Source organism: Apium graveolens, chromosome 2 (assembly GCF_009905375.1).
Source record: "Apium graveolens cultivar Ventura chromosome 2, ASM990537v1, whole genome shotgun sequence".
In the NCBI taxonomy this organism is placed as follows: domain Eukaryota; kingdom Viridiplantae; phylum Streptophyta; class Magnoliopsida; order Apiales; family Apiaceae; genus Apium; species Apium graveolens.
The window spans coordinates 320,410,351-320,430,618 of record NC_133648.1 but is presented as its reverse complement, the minus strand read 5'-3'; the positions used below and the strand labels follow the sequence as shown (position 1 = coordinate 320,430,618).

At 31.8% G+C, this 20,268-nt stretch overlaps 1 protein-coding gene across 1 annotated transcript; it reads right to left on the bottom strand.

The window, feature by feature from the left end:
• Positions 1-292: 292 nt before the first annotated feature.
• Positions 293-5,368, bottom strand: LOC141709048 (cinnamoyl-CoA reductase 1-like). Its single transcript, XM_074512940.1, has 6 exons — positions 5,099-5,368; positions 3,057-3,226; positions 1,873-2,058; positions 1,588-1,750; positions 844-1,033; positions 293-681 (listed from the first exon to the last, which is right to left on the bottom strand). The coding sequence occupies exons 1-6, from the start codon at positions 5,211-5,213 to the stop codon at positions 549-551; spliced, it is 957 nt and encodes a 318-aa protein (XP_074369041.1). The 5' UTR covers positions 5,214-5,368; the 3' UTR covers positions 293-548.
• Positions 5,369-20,268: the final 14,900 nt, after the last annotated feature.

Here is a 20,268-nt window from a genome sequence, read left to right as displayed (position 1 = left end):
TATTCACACCAAAAATCCTAATGCACGCATCATGGATACTATTAACGTAATTGACTGCTTGACTTATTGTACGCTGTAACAATCGTTTGTCAAGGACGAGACCCCTAATAAAAATATTTTTTTGATCAAAAGCTGTTGGCAAGTTGCAACAATACAAATGGCACCTTATTCTACAACTATAAAATCGGCAGCCTGGCTACAGAACACAGAATAATCGACCTTGACACTGTCATTAAAAGGCCGCATGCATATTCTTTCACATTGAAAAGTTAGATTTGAATTCAATATCTGATGAAAGAACAGAGGACAAAACCAATAAAATCACATATATATGGTAAAATCTTGACTGCAATCATGGAAAGCATCACCAAGTACTTGGACTACAAAGACCCGGTTTTTAAATTCGAATTTCTACCACAAAAAGATGACATGAAATCATTAGGCCAGCAAGATAAAGCTAACTGCATATAGTATGGCAAAAGGTCACTGACATGGCAAGATTATTAGGAGCAACAGCAAATTTACTTATGAGATGTAATTATCTTAAGTTAGTCCAGAAGTCCAGCCTGTTTGTAGCTTTCGATGGAATCCGCAATAGTTTCTTCAAGTGGCCTGAAACTCCAACCCAGGGCCTGAAGTTTCTCTGAACTATGCTTCTCACCAACCCCTCCAGCACTAAAACTGCAAATATTACATTGCAAAAAGACCAAACAGAGAATTAGCTGGCCACATTTTAACTATAGCATGAACGAAGATATCCGTAAAGTATTCTCATTACTCATCTGTTAACTAAATCATAAATCAGTGTTTCGGGTGTGCTAACAGTATGCTGACATCTTATACCTTTTCGGGTACTCATGGTCAGGATAGAGTCTCTTCAGCATCTCCACCAAGTCCTGTGTGCTGACAGTGTGAGCTGTGCATATGTATCTTCCTTCAGCTTCAGGTTTCTCATATACCATTAGAAGTGATTGAGCTACATCACGTACATCTACCACCAAGCGCATCTTGTTTTCCAACTGTTCAGACTTTTCTGTATGATCAAGATTATTAGGACAAAGCTATTAAGGTTTTCCAACTCCATGGTACCAGTTATAAGCAAAAACATATCCAACAAGAACACGAGTACTCTAAAGTGACTCCCTAATGTTTTGCCAGTTTTCGGTCAATGCTAATTGGCAGTAATTGCCTACCCACTGAAGCTACCCGGATTCCCTCATCACCACAGTTTTAAATGGAGTCAAGTTGTATTAAAGTAATTCCATTTCATCTTGTTTATAGGGAAATTGTCAACTACAGAAACATTAGGTTGAATAGGAAATATTTCAATCGCAAGGCACCTAAAATAAAAGAGAGAAAATACATAGACTAAAATGTGTGCCCAAAGCATGTCAATTTTTTATGATAAAAAAATTCCGTATGTTTCAAGTCTGTTCATCCTTCAGCAAGTTTGCTACTGGCTAGTCAAACCTAGTTTCTACACCTTTTAATCATTGATACCACATTCTGTGTAGCTGCAAATAAACATTTAAAGAATATATTTGGCAAAAAATGTTTAAATCATATACTTTTGGAAGAACCAAGTACCTTTCAGAAGCTTGAGAAGAACCATACTACTAGCATTTGTTGTGGACTGCAGCATTGGCCCCAAAACAAGGTTTGGACATACAGTTACAAGACTCATCCCATTCTTCTTGGCAAAGTCCCAAGCCTCTGATTCCGCTTCTGTTTTTGAATAGCAATACCAGTTCTGGACAAACAGAACAAAAAAGAAATATTATTGAAGAACAGACCTTCAAAATTGTTCCAACACTGATGCAAGTAAAAGTGGTGGTTGCACATAGTCAAATGTCAGTTAGTTTAGTTGATTACATTGGTTGCCCTGCAGTATTCCTTATCAGACCAACAAGTCTCATCCTTCACCTTTCCACTCGGCCAGCTGGGGTTCAGGATAATTGCAGCTCCAGAAGACACATATACAACTCGACTGACACCAGCTTCAAGACACGCTTTAAGCACATTCAGCGTACCTTTTACGGCAGGCTCAACTAACTCAACCTACAGAAGAGCTCTTAGATAGTAAATAATGACAGAAATTTGCTCATATGCAACACAGAGTTATATTGATTATGACTTATGACTGAAACTGCACCAGGCCTGCTGTCTTTTTTTTTACTAGGCCTGGAGTCCCAATTACCCCTCCCCCGAAGATTTTTGTGTGTGTATTCTGCACGCTGTAGCAAGCCCATAGGCCAAACTATTCATTCATAATCAAGCTAAGCATTGTAGCTTTTATTTTCTTGTTTGAAAGAGCCCAAACCAAATTCTCACACAAGGCATGCGGATTCTAAGATCATCCCTGACCAGCGGTAAAACAGTTAAACCACCAATATTTTCAGGCTACATTCAGGCCATTTTGCAAACAATGATGGAAAGACAGTGATTACTCTGGGAAATCACGATAGTGGATGTTTAATTTGTTCTGAAAGGAGTATACGTTATTTTTAAAGTAAGTGGTCATTTCCGAATAATAATGATTTGCAAATGATTAGGTATGCATACTTACAGGCTTCCTATGTTGTGCATGGTTGCAATGGATGGAATGGGGGACGAATGGAATGAAAAATTGTGAACAAATTATATGTAGAAGAAAGGATGGAAAAGGGAAGAGTCAACAAAAATGATAGATTGCAAATTCACAAATTGAAATTTGTGAGGGAGATGAGTAGGGAAGAGAATGGATCAGAAATACAACATTGGTGTTGAACGTGTGTACATGGTTCCAGGATAAAAAATAATAGACTAACATATTCAATTAGTTTTTAGCATATAGACGCATTTGCCAAATTAAGATGGCAGTTTTGTTTCTTTTTTACACCGGAAATATTTGAGAAACACTTGGTTGATTTTTATTAAAGCAACAAATAAGTCTGCTTGACAGAGCAAGGACTAGCTACAAATTTGATCCCCTTATAGAAAAAAACTTGATTATTATACGCTAATTATTTTGGAAAGGCAAATAATGTAGTAGTTAGCATGTCAGCTATTAATCGTACCTCAGGATTAGGTACACTGCTAGAGGGCACTGGACTGGCAACATGAAAGACTCCATTGCATCCTTTGACAGCCATAAGAATAGAGTCATAATTCAGCAAGTCTGCTTTGAAGAGTTTTAGTCTATCAGATGATTCTTCAAGTTTCTTCAGGTGATTATTCTTGACATCATCTACAAAAAGAAATCAAGGCACTGACACTTAGGAAGAAGCTAAAAAAAATTGCAACTACAACTGTACTGAGAGTTGACATGTAAGTACATTATTATTAGCTTGTAACTATTGTCATTGGTAATTGATTGTGAAAACACATCAAGTCTCCTGAAAACAGAAAGAATATAACGCAATATAATCGAAAAGTTTTGAAGTAAGCAAAAAATGTAGGCTTTGTCTAGCGGATACCCTGTCCAGATAGTAATAGAAGCGATTAATGGTTAAGTCTCAATTCAAGTATGTGTGCGTGATTATTTAAATTTCTAAATTTGAACATACCCAATAAAAAAATGTGCATCTATAAAAATTGACGGTGCTAGGATGGGCCACCTCGCCACCTATTCCATCATGAAGAAGGCTCAAACATCAAGGACTCGCACAAGGGATCAAAACTGATCAAAAGGCACGGGCCAACACTGATAGCATATTTCACAACTTAAGACTCAAATGACACTCAGATGATGTTTGGTTCCTAGTCTTTCCACTCATATGTGAGACAGGTCATCTAACTGCCCTTGTTCGACCCTGGATGCTGGCCCAGTCAGCTGCAACAAGATGCACTGAAAGTTGGAATGATACGAGATTTGACTGAAGACGCAAGAACTCATAATTGAACCTACAGCTACTCCGAATGTTGCTAATAGTCGAACAAAGTCCGAATGCTGGCAGCAAGATGAACTTTGATGGCTGCAAGCTAAAACTCTCCCCATCTCCCTTAAAAAGTAACAGAGAACCGTCTATTACTTGGTTACTAGCCCAGTTGCCTACAAGTTATCCAATCTAGGTTCCCAAATACATATACTGTGTAGCAAAACTTTAAAATGTGGAACCAAATTATAGTGATGGGATGTCATTAAAAAGAGTAGCGAAATCACATATTAGTGAGGTTAAAAAGAAGGGCGGAACTAGGGGAATCAGAGTGCACCCTCGGTCCCTACCAACTGTCCAAAGTCATAGAAATTTTAATGTAAACTTTTGAAATATTCTGAAGTAACTTGGATATGTCCCCTCCTAATATTATACGGACCCCCATATCAAAATCCTGGTTCCGCCCTTGGCTCAAAAATAATGAGTTACAGGTTATCTGTTTGAACTTTGAAAGAATGTAGATTATAGAGATATATGACCAAATTGAACTCAAATTCATCTAAAGAAATTTTAATGTAAACTTTTGAAATATTCCGAAGTAAGTTGGATATGTCCCCTTTAAATATTATCCGGTCCCCCTATCAAAATCCTGGTTCCGCCCGTGGCTCAAAAATAATGAGTTACAGGTTATCTGTTTGAACTTGCAAGAATGTAGATTATAGAGATATATGACCAAATCGAACTCAAATTCATCTCGCTAAACAACCTTTTGTCATCGCATTACACAACTTTACATCGACATAACCTCTCCGTTTCTATCATACCATCATCTCCGATCCCCTAGCCTATGATAACATACACTAACATCCACACGGATGCTATCAAAACCAACATTTCTTCAAAGGCAACAGCACTTTAACTGAATTTAAGCTATAAAAAGGGTTTAATGCTCCTAATTACGTACAACGACTACAAAGGATTTTAAATTTTTAAAGTGAATGCAGGGTAGTTTTGTAATTTCAGAAGTTGATTAATTAATTAAAACTCTATCATTAAAAATGCATAGTGCCTCCTCGCATAACTCCGCAAACTTTTTTTTTTGTTAATCCGGTATCCGGGTTAGCTTTAGCACACGTCAACTAATTCCGAAGATTAATAGCACACCCGTACCCACCGAACATGGCTATAACTCCGCTAACTACGTAGTTAGGGAAGGGAAAGTTAAAAAAAGGGCAAAGACAAACCAGGGTTTCGAACGGTGGCGTGGACAGTGTAATTGTTGGAAAGTAGAAGCTTGACCACCCATGAAGCCACGTATCCTCCTGCTCCTGTCACGCATACTGTACCCTTGCAATCCATTACAAAACACACACAACTACAGGAATGCCTATACTTTTCTTGTTATGAATGTTTTAGATCCAATTACAGGACTTTTTCAAACCCAATTATTTTGATGATTTTAATGCACCTGTTATTTCCCCCTTTTTTAAATTGCAGCAACTAGACATTCAAGTGAACGCCCCTTAGGTCAACACCTTCGAAGTAATAGATATCGGGTTGTGTCGTGTAATTTCGTGTTTCGTATACGTAAATATGAAATTCATATCCGATCTGAAATCATTTTATGTACCCATATGATAAACTCATATCCGATTTGAATCGTGTCGTATATTTTTCGTGTAAATTAAAAAAACAATTGATATAATATATATACATATAATATGTAAAAAATCTATTTTAATATATAATTTAATGAAATATGGAGAGTATATATATACATAGTATTCTATAAAAAATTATAAATATTTATTTTATATTTATATTATATATGTGTTATATATATTAATTTATAAATATATTTTGTATACTTTCGTGTACCTAAATTGAAACTCATATCCGACACTAAATCTATCGTGTAATTTCATGTTCATGTACATTCGTGTTTCGTGTACCAAAAATTAAAACCAATATCCGTATTTTTCGTGTCATTTTGTGTCGTATTCACGTGTCATGTACCAAATTACCCGCTCTACTTCGGACGGAGTCCTGTAAATAAATATTTCATGTGTCCTGTTTGAATAACATATTTTTAAAAAAAAATCGATTTTAATATGGATTACGTGAATTCTTTTTGGACATTAAAAAGGAAAAAATGGACGGAGGAAATAAAAGGGTTTTTAGAATATGCATAATAAGCAATGATTCATATGAATTTGAATCATTTTTGGGTCATTTTATTGACCCTTTGACCATAAATATGTCGATGATTTTTTGTGATATTCCGTATTTTTCAAAATTATTATTAGTATTATTTAAATAAGTTTATATGATTTTCTGATTTGAAAGGAGTAAAATAGGGCATATTTTATTCATGTTTGACGTATTTGTGTTATTAAATGATAAAGTGCTAATTGTTAAGTATTGTATTAATCCTTGTTAATTTCTAAAAATATTTAGTTAAATGTATTATTTTTAAAAGTTTAATTGAAAGCCGATCATTTTATTGATATCGATAAATTGAGTTCGTTTTGTAATATTAGCGATTGAGTAGATATTATGTCAACTACGTCTTGTATGTTATATTAATTGTGGGTAACTCGGTTGTGATTGAAGATTAATTGTATTATTAATTATTGAGTCATATCATTTTCTTTTTGTCTTTAAAACTGCTTTTATTGAAAAAAAAAATCATAAATATTTAAATTATCTTTAAAATTATTTTTATGACTTTATAATTTCAATAATTATTTTTGAGATTTTATAAAAATTAGAAATTAATATTTCAGTAATTATTTAGCCCTAAATAATTTTATGATTTCATTTATGTGTAAATTCAGTATTTGATTCCAGAATACTTCAAAAATTACGAAACGCATACTTTATTAATTTTCTAATATTTCGAAAATTATAAAATTATTTTGGAAATTTTTCATATTAAATTCACATGCACGTTTGTTCGTTAAATTGTAAAATGCGGGTATAGTGTGCGATTCAAAGATACTTTAAAAAAATTATTATTATGAACATTCTATTTTATTAGTTTTTAAATATTCCGAAGATTTCAAAATTTATTTGGTAATTTCTTCAGGTTATTTAATTCACGCGATTGTTTGTTAATTACAAAAACGGGATAAAATAGACTGTCAGAAAAAGGGAAAGGACACGTGTTTATACCTCAACAATTCATTCTGTGCATGTCAATTGCTGATTGCAAAAAAAAAAAAAAAAAAAAATACAGTTCTCTCTCTCTCTCTCGTTCTCTTATCTCTCTCAATCTCATCTCTCTCTTTCTTTCTTTTCTCTCTCTCTCTCTCCCTCATCTATCTCGGCTGGTCTCGACTGTTTTCGTTTTGGCCTATGTTCTTGCTTGTATATGTGTATATATGTACGGGTACGTATGTATGTATGTGTGTGGGTATTGTGTTGTGCGTCCTTGTATTTCGATTATCTGTTCCTTTCCGGCCGCGCGTGTGCACGTGAGCCGGGGGTTGTTGCGAATTTCAGATTTTTGTATTGATTTGTGATGAAATTATTCGGTTATTGCCTTTGGTTTACTCGAATTATTTTCTGAAAAAAATCGAATGAAATTCATGTTTCTATTCGAGTTATTTTAGGAAAACTTCGAATGATTTTTTATGGTTATTCGAATTATTTAATTACTGGGATATTCGAAATTTATTATCGGTGAAAGTTCGCGAAGGAAACCCGACTTTCACGGACACCCGCGAATTTTTGTCGCCGTCGTGGATGAGCCTCGGCGAGCCGACGGTGGACCGTGATGATGTAATTTGAGTCCTACAATTATTAAAATAATATTTAGTGCGTGAAATTAATTTCAGAGCGAAAAAATTATTGTGTTATATAGAAGTCGGGTAGATAATTGGCATTGTGATTGTTGAATTACGTAATTGGATTTGGTTGGATTATGACGTCGATTATGTTTCAACGGGTAGGTTTATAAATAGAGGAAGTGCTGTCCGATTTCCGAAATAATATTAGTTCTGAAAATTCAGGAAAGTGTCTTTTAATTACTAGAATTACTATTCGATTCATTTTTTAGTATATTTATGTAAATCATTTTACAAATTTACTTTCTAATACGAGAAACTAACTCGGAATAGTATGACATTGAGTTGTATTTGGTTAAACGTTATTCAGATAAACTGACTGATATAAATCAATCAGTTTGCCTTATTAACGCTGAATTAAATATAAATTCGGTTCTGCCAATCTAAGTTAAATTTTGAACCAAGATTCCAATAGCTAGCAGTATGTAAATTAATTTGGTGAATATATTTTGTAAAAAGAGCCATATGACCCTATTTTCTATAACGACAATTATTCGTATTTTCTGAAATAACTAACGAACCAAATTTCAAAGTACGTGAGCCTTACTTGTTTTGTATGTTAAGGCAACTCGTATAAATACGAGTCGGACTATGTAATCGTAAGGGTACAAGTGATAGTGAAGATATGCCAAGTTTAAGCGATCGTCTAATTGAGGGCATTTCGACTCTATATTCGACTCTATAGGTTTCAGCCGAAAAATCGAAGTCCCGAAGTCGATTTAAGAATAACCTAGCCCTCGATATAAAAAGCTCTGTAAGATGTGAATCATTCAAGACGATCAAGACAATACTTTGGGATCCAGAGTGAAGTTGAACAGTAATGCATATCAATGAATTGTCAAAATAGAAAGACAATGAATTCATGAGATGCCATACTGAGATGTTTATGTTATTGCAAGTGTGACTTACTGCTTAAACTAAAGGCAAGTTCTCTATACTATTCTAATTTCAAAATAGTTCGATATCTTTCATATCCAACTTCTTATGATTATGCAAGTATTGTTTCTCTATTCTCAGTTCAGAATAAATAAATGTTTTACATATCGCTGAATTAAATGCTTGTTATGCAAGAACTCTTCTGTTATTCTTTGTTCAGAATAGTTAAGTGTTTTTACTTATCCAAATACCGGGTTTTATAAATGTTTTATACTTTGAGAAAAAGATGATTTTGCTGCGAATGTTCCTACCAAGTGAATGGGGGGAATAAAATTATTAAAGGGTCGATTATTATGACCACTTCCAACAAAAGGTTTTAAGATTGAATGAATGCGTAAGTGACCGGGGCAGATGGTCCAGCGGAGGGCTATGTATTATATGAAATATTATGATACAACTTGTGCCAGATATATTGCCTTTTTATTTGAGTACTCGTGTTTTAGGACATGTTTGTACGAATCATGATCTAGTGTTATCACACGGGCTGATCAACATGTGATAGTACGTGCGTCGGAGAAATATTCCAATCTAAATTATTATATTATTTTTGATAATCATATAATAAATAATTTATCCAGTGTTTCCGTTTTGGATAAAAGGTGAAATGCAGTTTTGATTCAGTTTCTGATTTATGCTGATACTTACTTTGTTGTTAAATATCAAATAAGATATTAATAGAGACGATTGATGTTGACTTCAGTATGGGATGTTGTGAGCATCAAAGTTCGTATTGATATCTAATTTGATATGACATCAAAATGAGTATTGATATCAAGAGTTGAGTTTTGAATAAAGTTTACGTTTTAGTCCATAATCACTGTTTCATGTTATTGTTGTTTACGACATTTTCGTAAACACTGTGTTGTAAATTTTATTCTCGTAAAGAAAGTATTGCTGAAGCATTTCGCTCAAAAATATCAAAACATTTTTAATACATTTAAGAACCAATTATGGGATTTCTTAACTAAAATTTTCTGATTCAGCAATTATGATTTTAAATGTTCTGCTCTAGTGCAGATGTCGGTTTTATATCAAAGAGACCATCTATATATTATACTGAACTTGCTGAGCATTTCTTTCGCTTATACTTGCTTGTTTTAAACTTAATCTTCAGCGAGGATCAGCTTGCACTGTTTAGCTGCGTAATTCGAGGAAGTAAAGAGAAAACTTTTGGAAGGTGGTTGGTTCAAGGTTTGCGGACTAGTGTAAGCTCTATTGTGTAAAGTTGTTTATATTATATTATATTATATTATATTATATTATATTATATTATAGTTGTGTATTGTATAGTTGGGTTTAGTATGTTTCTTTTCGAAGTTATACTAGCAGATTTAGTCAAATAATTTGAAATTATTGAAAATAGTTTTAAAAGGAAGAGAAAAATTTATTTGTGGAAATTTTGATATCCTATTTCTAGAACTGTAACCTTAAAAGATTTTGAATTAGTTTGGGGTCGTAGATGCTATATTTCAACTGCTGACATTTATTTATTGATTTAACGGGTTAATTTGGATTGAGATTTAATAGTGACGACCAAATCCTCTGACCCCGGATTTGGGGGCGTTACATTTTCTGCATTTACAATAATTTTATTCATAAAAATGATCCAACTAACGCGAGTTTAGATTAGTGTTTATTATGTGTCCTTGCCAAAAATACTTTATTATCTCTTCTTTTTGAGTTTTTTACAGCTTGATTATCAAAATTTGATTAAAGTTACAAATATTGTAAAACTAAAAAAAAGATTATAAGAGATGTGTCCTTTGAAAATTAATCAAATATATTCTAAATTGTATTTTTCATTTTTTTGAAATTACGAAAATATGACTTATAATTTTTCGCCAATATAGGGTCAAATACACCCAAAAAATAAACAGGATGGTTATTTTGAGACCCAGGAGTAGCAACTATATCACATAAAATGAGTCTAAATTCAAAAAACCGAACCGAAATTTATGAAATCGAGATTCGATCAGAGATCCGAATTATATAATTCGATAATTATTCGAAATCCAATTTATACTGTTCAAAAATTAGCTGAATATAAAATTTAACCCAAAATGATCCAAATACTAGATCTGGTCATCTGATTATAACTTGAAATTGATCAAAAATGAAAATTATATTATCTGAACCGAATATAAGTCGAAGTAAACAAAATTTTATACTTAAAATAATTTATAATTTTGTAATCATAATTTTTTGTTAAAGTAAATTATATTATATTAAAAATACTATATTTAATAAAATAATAATAATTCGAATTAGACCCAAACTGATCACATCCGATCCAATCAATCAATCTTCAAATATATTGTAATTCAAAAGTGAATCATATCCGAAATTGATCAGATCTGGAACCGATCTGGTTATCCGAATTGCAGGGTTTAGTAGCAACTCATCATTTGCAAATAATTTTGGTTTTTGAAACTTTAACATTTCTGCTATGCTTTTATTTTAATCTAAATATGTTGAACATATTTAGATTGATTGGTTTATTCATTTAACAACTACGAGTTTTCGGGTACCACCTATGTTCTACAATCAAAACACACTATAAATATATATATTTTTTAAATATGTTTTATGAATGTCACTATTTTATTAAAATTATTAAAAAAAATTAATTTAATAAGTACAATGTATATATTTTGCAAACTGAACGAATATTTTACAAACAAAGAATAAAACATTTTGTAATGTTTTACATGTCGTACATATATGATATTAAAAATTTTGAATAAAATAATAATGATTTTCCATGTACATTTAATTGTATGGCTTGCTAATAAAGGCCCACATGAGGCCCAAATCATTATGTATCTAGCAAAAGACTCATTCATAATTTAAGTGTGTATCAGCTTAATTTGGGCCATTCAGAAATTGAGGAAACGAGTCGTACACGTAATGCATATGATCGACATGTTAATATTGCATCAACTGAACAACTGTATTATTAAAATCAAAATAATTATATCGCATTACAGCGTTGGTGATTGCATCGCAACACAATAATCAGGCAGGTGATCAATGTGACAAAAAAACAGATCAACAGCCGCTTTAAATTCCAAACCAACCTCAAAAGGGACTAGCCAAGTTGTGATAAACTCGGATGGCTCCTTTTCGATGATGCAACGACACGTTTATATTATACTAGTTTGTATCTCGTGCGATATAATAGTTTTTTATGATATGAGCAATATAATTATTTTATTTTGTATGTATTTATTACTTACTTTCTTTCTTTTATTTTTAAAACTCGAGAACAACAGTTTAATATACTAAATCATTATATAAAGATTTCATTATTTTTTTTAGAGAATTTACCAAAAATACTATTTTTTCTAAGTATTTTTTACGATTTTACTATTTTCTGATTTTTTTTTGCAAAAATACGGAATAAATCAAAATCAACCAAATTCAACCAGATATGCAACTAATTAAATAAAGTTTTTTTGATTGATTTGAGGTTGCATGTAGTTGCAGAAACTCGTCAAAATTTGTATGTAGTTGATTCCAGTTGCAAACAAACCGTATTTTTGCAATTTTTTTTGAAAAATAGTATTTTTGCAAATTAAAAAGTATTTTTGCAATTTTTTTTAAAAAACAACAGTATTTTTGTAAAAATATTTTTAGACTTGGGTATTTTTCAAAAAAACCCATTTTTTAATAATATAGTTTAAAGCATTACAATTGAATATCTGTTTTAAAAACTCTTTTTTCTAGATTAGCCATAATTAAATTCAAAAACTAAAATTATCTTTTAATTACTTAAAATATCCAATCATACTCGAATAAACGGATGACTTTGAAAAACAAAAATAATGAAAAAATCAGTTGAAGGCATCAAGACGATACAAATGGAGCTGACCTGAAATTTAGAAACAAATAGGATAGAGCCAATTTGACCAGTCCTATGGCTCTATAAACACAGAAGATAATTTGGTTCAGTATTTTTTTTTTGCCACCAAAAAAACAGCTATCATTAACTCCTCAAATCATTCAACAGTACATTATGAAAATCGGAGTGGACATCCCCCACTCTCCAAATACGGTCAGCTATTGAACAGTTATACCTCGCTAAATAGTGAGATACTCTATTCGCTGAACGTTTTACAAATCTTAAAATCACATTTTTATCCTTCAGACTAACTAGCATCCCTTTGCAGTCTTCAATTACTCTCCCTAAATAGGACAGACTTGTAATCGAGGACCGAATAGCTTGAACCAACTGTAGACAATCGGTCTCGATTTCGACATTCTGGTACCGCATGTCTTTAACCCAGCTCAATGCTTCCCTGACTCCAATAGCTTCAGCTAATTCGGGGGAGATTTTGCCTTGCATACACTTCGACCTAGCCTCAATCAACTGGCCGTGATGATTTCTTACTACAAAAGCGTGGCTGTAACAGTTGTCATGCTCGAAAATAGCAGCGTCAGAATTAATCTTAACCTTATCACTCTGTGGTAACTTCCAGTGCTCGTGACCATCATCCTGAGACATGTAGCCCAAGAAATTATCGAAAGACTTGTCTTGAACACTTCTCCATTGGTTAAGAACCGTTGTTGCTGATTCTACTACCTCGAACACTTCCATACTGTGTTGATTCCACACGAGATCATTCCGACTTTTCCACAGCATCCAACAAATCATGATAGCTCTATGAATCTCTTCCCTTCTATACGTTTTTAATACCCATTGTAGCCATTCTCTAAACGTGTGAAACTCATTGGTAATTCTCACTAATCCAGCTACCCTCCAGCAAGTATCAGCAAACGAGCAATGCACCAGAATATGTATTATTGTTTCTGCATCATGCTGGCAAACCGGGCAACATGTGTTAACATCTACCTTCTTCAACCTGAGATTATCCTTTGTTGGAAGGCTTCCATTGGCAGCTCTCCAAGCAAAATGCTTCACTTTAGGAGGTATTTTCAGATTCCACAGCTGTCTCCAGAAACCAGAATTGTCAGCGTTTTGGTTACTATCCTTATCATCTCGAATAGATCCATAAGCACTCTTGACTGAATACTGGCCCAACTTCTCAAATTTCCAGTACCACGTATCACTATCCTCTTTGTTAACAGGCATTGATAAAATCAAGTTTGCATATCTTTCTTCAAAAATATCTAAAATCAGCTCACGATCCCACTGGTTCTCCGATATACTCATGAGAGACGAAACTTTCGCGCTTTGCAGTGCTACGTTTGAGGTATGAATAAATGGATCATTAATCTCCGGGAGCCAAAAATCTTCAAGAACTGAAAACCTCTTCAAGAACAAATTAAAAGCAAGATGACGAATAATTTATTGTAAAAGATAATTTATATGATTAATTTATACATCTATACAATCTATACAATACAATGAGCTATAATTTGGTATGTTTTTTTTGGTTGGTTTGGTTATCGTCATTTGTTATTATCGAATTTTTTTGATCAGAACCGTTAAATTTAAATACTTAAAATATATATACTACTCAAACTCCCAGGTTCCACCTCGCCAACAATAAATATTTATATTATTATTTATACATTACTAAAGTTCTCAGTTCAAACTCCACCAACAACGATATTTATATTTATTATTTATATATACTAATAAGTTAATGATCAAAAAAATATTATAATTTTAAATAATATAAAAATATTAATGAAAACCCGTACATCATATAGGGTGTTAGGCTAATATAAATAAGATTTGTATTTCCCAAAATGTACATAACGTGTTCATATTAAAAAAGAACATAAATTTCTCGTTCTCCATAATCGCATTTGGCGAGAAAGGAGAACAAATAAGACTTTACGTAATTAACTCTTATATAAACAATTTAACAAAATTAACATTTTTATTTTTTTTACAAATATAACCTAATAATCTTATAAATGAGTACGTGTGAGGGTCGAATTCAGGATGCGGATGAGAAATATTTGAAAATAAATTCTTAACCACTTCATCTATATAACTGTGCTCTATTTATTGTATTTTATATAAACATGACCTCACATAGTTATGCTCTTACGTGAATAATTGAACATGCAAATGCAATGATGAAAACGAAAGATTGTACATATTTGATTAACGAAGAAGGTTGTGAATATAAATTAATCATTAGTGCGCGTTAATGCCACAAATTGTAATTTAGTGTACGAGTCTTAAGTGAAACTTATTTATAAGTTTTCTTCTCTAAAAATCAAACATTAACAAGTCTTTTGTGAGTAGCAAGCACTAAACGTCTAAAAGGACTCATAGCTAACAAGTGACTATTATCAAATGTGTAACACAGAATACATCAAATAAACGTTCGAAGGCGCGCGCAATTTTACTAACCCCCATTATTTCATCTATTTTATGTAATCAGTTTTAACATAACCAATGAAAATGAGTATGGGTGTTTATGAATCTTGTTCAAAGTCTTTGCAAATTATTTGTATTTGTCATAATTTGTTTCCCCTGTACATAACTTAGGCTAATTAACTTATCCGTCGAATAAGAAAAAAGTCCTACATGACGCATCTCTTCAATCATACGATGCATCCACTTATAGCATGCGTCCTAAATATATCAAAAAAATCTCACACCAAACATATATGCTTTAAATACCCAATTATAAATTACTAAAATATTATGTCTCATGGATAGAGGTCAACTTTGTAAAAATAAGAAATGCGTTCGGTTCGAGATCGAAACTTACAGACAAGTGAGCATACCCCTATTTAGGAGTCGCATCACTAAATAACGGATATGGGATCCATCCTAATTAGTTGCATCTTATCAATATCTTTATGAAAAGCTAATCTTAATTATAAGATAAGAAGTGAGTACATACTGCCTTATCACGTAGAGATCACCTCACCATCAACTTAAACTATATAAACCAGGCCTCAAGGGGCACATTGGAGGAAGGATCGCTATGTGTGGCCAGTTTTTTCGTAACCGCAAGTACTTTCCATCGTATGGCCAGACTCTAAAGCGTCGCATATAGAACCATGCTCTCCATAAGGCCACATTGTATGACCATATTCTAAGGGATTACATAGTCTTCAAGTATTCTAATGCATCACTATCGAAATATATTTGCCTAGCTCCGAAACATCCTATTACAACTTAACTGAGTTTGGGCCATAGACAAATATGGGTGTTTGCGGATAGCCCCTTGTCAAAGAATCTGGTCTTGCTGGACCGGACCAAAATTACGTCTATCAGGGTAACTTGTTTTACAAGAATTACATGTAGTCTGAATCTCTATAAAAGGGTACGTAGACCATTTATTTACGTATGATCAACATTTTGAAATAAGAGAGAATAAATAATGTTCCCTTGTCATTATATGAGTCATCAAACAAGATTAGTAACAACATTTATCAATTTTCATCCCGTATTATTCGCATTCTTCCCGAAAACAGTTTCAATCATCATAACTCGCTCCACGATTGCAGTTATTACGAATTTCTCCCAACAACACTATTCAACAATTTCTTTCAATTACATAATACATTCCATATCAGTTGACCACGTAACATATATAATCAAATATATGCCATACAATAAATATTTAAATTAAATAATCAGAATGAGAAAAACTCAAACCTAAACAATAAATATTTGAATTAAATAAAAACACACTTATTTAAACTGAATTTTGAGACATGTTAAGTGTAATCAATCTATTTAAAACGTGTTATAGAAATGTTCAACAAATATTATCTATTGAACATAACTTAATAAGCAGAATATATTTCGAGATAATTTCGAAGTGAGAGTCGAAATAATGACCCCCACCGCCGGGCTACAAATAGATAAACAGAAGTATAAATAGGAGAATTAGATGAAGTGAGGGAGGAGGAAATTAATTATGAATAAAAAAGAATTGTGAGAGCGGCAAGTGAATGAAACAGCGACCATTCTGAAAGCAGTGCTGTATAAACTGAGCAAACGAATCGTGGAAGTTATGCATATCCTCATTTTTATTATAGTATACAAATCGACCTGATATTCATATTCTACTCCATGTAAATATTGAAACTAATCTGAGAAAAACTTATGGAGAAGGCTCAACATTAAAGCAACGCCTAATAGCAAGTCAAAGTCTAAGAGATACCTTAAAATATGTTGTAAATCAAAATTTAGGTCAATTGAAAAAAATCAGAATTCCAATAACGTACTAAACATGTTTTTAAAGTATAAAGACATTTTCAAGTACGTTATCTTCGGGACACCACAATACATACTTATTATATCTATAAGGCATATATTAGAACAAAAGTATATTATAACAGCTTATGACGGAGTTGATCGATAACCAACACATATTAGTAGATCTTAGATTCTTTAATGGAGATCAAGAATTCTACTCCGCATATATGTATATATTTGATATCAAGCAACAACTAGTTTATCTGAGAGGTGATCGATAACCAGCAAAGAGTTGGTAGATTTTAAGTTCTTTAATGGAGGTCAAGAGTTCGACTCAGAACATATGCATATATTCGATATCGAGCAACAACACTGACGGAAAAACAGATCAACATGTATATATTGGAATACAATTAAATAAGTAACCACAATACCAGATCAGCGAAATGACAATATTATTTCTTGCATTGTCATTCAATTTTGATGTTTAAAATTTGGTGGTCTTTTAGAGCCGGAAAAGTAAATTTATCCACCTGATATGACTTCAATTAATTGACAATTGACATATGGTTCCGTTTATCCATCAAACAATTTTGGCTCGTGCCAATTATCTGATTTATGCACCAAAAAGTTAACATAATTAATTTATTTTATTATTTTTTACTCTTACTAGTAATAATGAATATTAGTTACACAATTAATAAGCTTTGAAAAATAACACTCCTTGGATCCCATTTTTACATTTTATATGAGCAGTATTGCACGTTTTAAAATAAATAAGTATTTAACTTCAATTTTAACAAAATAAAATGAGGTAACGAATATTAAATAAATGTAATATATGAATACATGATTGTAATAATTTTAAAAAAATATTACAAATGGAAGGCTTTTTCAAAACATGCAAAAAAAGTGATTCACATCAAATAAAGGGTAAAAAATAAAATTTTTGAAATTGTTTTTTATTTAAATACAAGTGTGCGTAAATAAATGAAAAAATGCCCAAAATACACCACTTTCCAGCTTCAACTGCCCAAAATACCCACCGACGGGAAAAATGTCCAAAATACCGACGAAATGCGCATTTTAGAGATGCGTATTCTGATTTTCAATTTTTTTACAAAGAATACGCTTGTCAGACATGCGTATTCTTTGTAAAAAATTTGAAAATCATAATACGCAATATGATAATGCGTATTTCGTCGGTATTTTCGGCACTTTTTCCGCAATTGAGTATTTTAGACAAATCTCCCCAAATGATGGGTATTTTGGTCAGTCACCTAAATGAATACAGTTTTCCAAATAAAATGAAAGGTACGCCAAGCAACAAGACGAGTACCCCAGTCCACTATACCGATTACCGATAACTACGCCAGCGCATTTTTTAAAATACCCTACCAACGCATAAAACAAACAATACATCCTACTATTTGCTGTAAAATTCAAATAATTTGCTGCACATTATTTTAGTTTAGAAATATTATGAAAGCCTTTAAAATAATATAAAATTATGGCTGGCTCAATCTTTCAATTATACAACCTAATTTAAATGATTGTTTTGTTTATTTATTCTTAAGTTTTAGAAAGTAATTTTTTCTTAACTCTGCTCGTTTATTTTCTTCGGTTAAAATTTATCTTGAGTTTCTTTCTAATTAATGAAATTTGCTTTAAATTTGTCAAAATAAAACTATTGTTTCTTCCCTTTTGTTCCATTTTGATAATCGATTTCAATAGAGTTCCACATATATTCTTGTTTACATATTATATGTACTAACTTATATTTTGTGTAAGACACGTATTATTTTTTAAATATGTTATTGTAATATTCATATTTGAAGATCTAGTTTTGTATAATGTATAAAATAAACTCAAAAACAACGATATTAACGAGGTGCTCCAAATACTTGCTGGGAGATAAGAGATAGGAATATAATGATTAAATTATGACTCGCATGTTTTTTTTAAAATAAAATATTAAGCTTAAAAGTTAATAAATTGATTATAGTATGCTATTAACACTTAAGCGGATTGAAATTAATTTGCTTATAATAATATAATATAAATATATTAATTTGGATTCTTATTTACTTATAATAATATAATATAAATATAATAATCCGACTAATTTGCTCGACAAGGACGACAACAAAAATGAGTTGCTAAGTTACTGTTAAAAAATACTAAAAACCCTAAATACTTTTTCCCAAAATATTCTCTAAATACTGATGTGTTATGTGTAATTACCAACTGATATGGACTAGGGCTGCTCGTGGGTTATCCAACCCGTTATAACCCATCCAACCCAATTCTAAATTCGGCCGACCAAATCGAACCATCCAGAACCGTGGGTTAACCAGGTTGAGTTCTGATTAGGCTGTTTATAATGAGTTGGGTCAATGTTTAGATATTTAAAATCTTAACCCAACCCAACCTGATATATATATGTATATATATGTATAGCAATTTATGTGAATATAGTCTAAATTACTATATAGTCCAACTTCCGCCCTTCTAAAATGTTGATTAGCCAAGTATTCGTTGTATTAACATATATATATATATATATATATATATATAGTATATGATATTGACCGTGAAGTTACAAAATACATCATTTGATAATCTTTCTGTCTACGTGACAAACAATCTCAACTATACTTCTTTTCCTTTAAACGAAAGTAATTATTTAAACTCATATATTACTTGGACATAAGTTTATAAGATACCAGTGTATATATTTTTTGCGCATTGTTGTAGAAAACAACTTATTTTTTTCATCCTTATCATATTACTTGACACTAAAGATAAAAAACATAAACACAAAACTATTAGCTAATTACAACTTATGTTAGAGTGTTTTGTGCATGTGCTGCTACTGAGTTTGGATTTTGGAATTGGACTGCTGGAGACAGTAATCAACTCCATTAGTTGTAATTTTTTTCTTTCTTTATGGTTCAGCTAATTTTAGTTATTTTATATATGTCGGTGAATTTTTCTTCTAAAGTACTTTCATCCTATTTCTGGAAAAAAAAATTTAAAGTAAAAATTTGTTAAATTTATATTTGTTACCTGTTATTTTCGCTCATTTTTAAAATTCGGGAGTACAATTATAAATGCAATTCAAATAATTTTATGGCCCGTTTGGAAAACTGGATATCTTTTGAAATTCTGGATTTGATCAAATAAGCTGTGTGAGAATTTGGATCTGTATTTCATTTAAAATTCACGACATTCAAATATTAATATAAATATGAGAATTTAAAATGACAACTCAAATTCTGTCATTTTAAATAAAATCGAAGTTTCCAAACGCTCTCTTATTTATTATATACTCATTTTCCTTTCTATTTCAAATTCGGGAGTAAGGGACAAATGTGTCAAACTAAACGAGATATGCCGACCATATTTAACCGTCTATCATTTTCGTAATACGCAAAATTATATAAAAATTATTTGCTCAAACTAAAAAAACTCATCAAAGTTAGCGAAACAG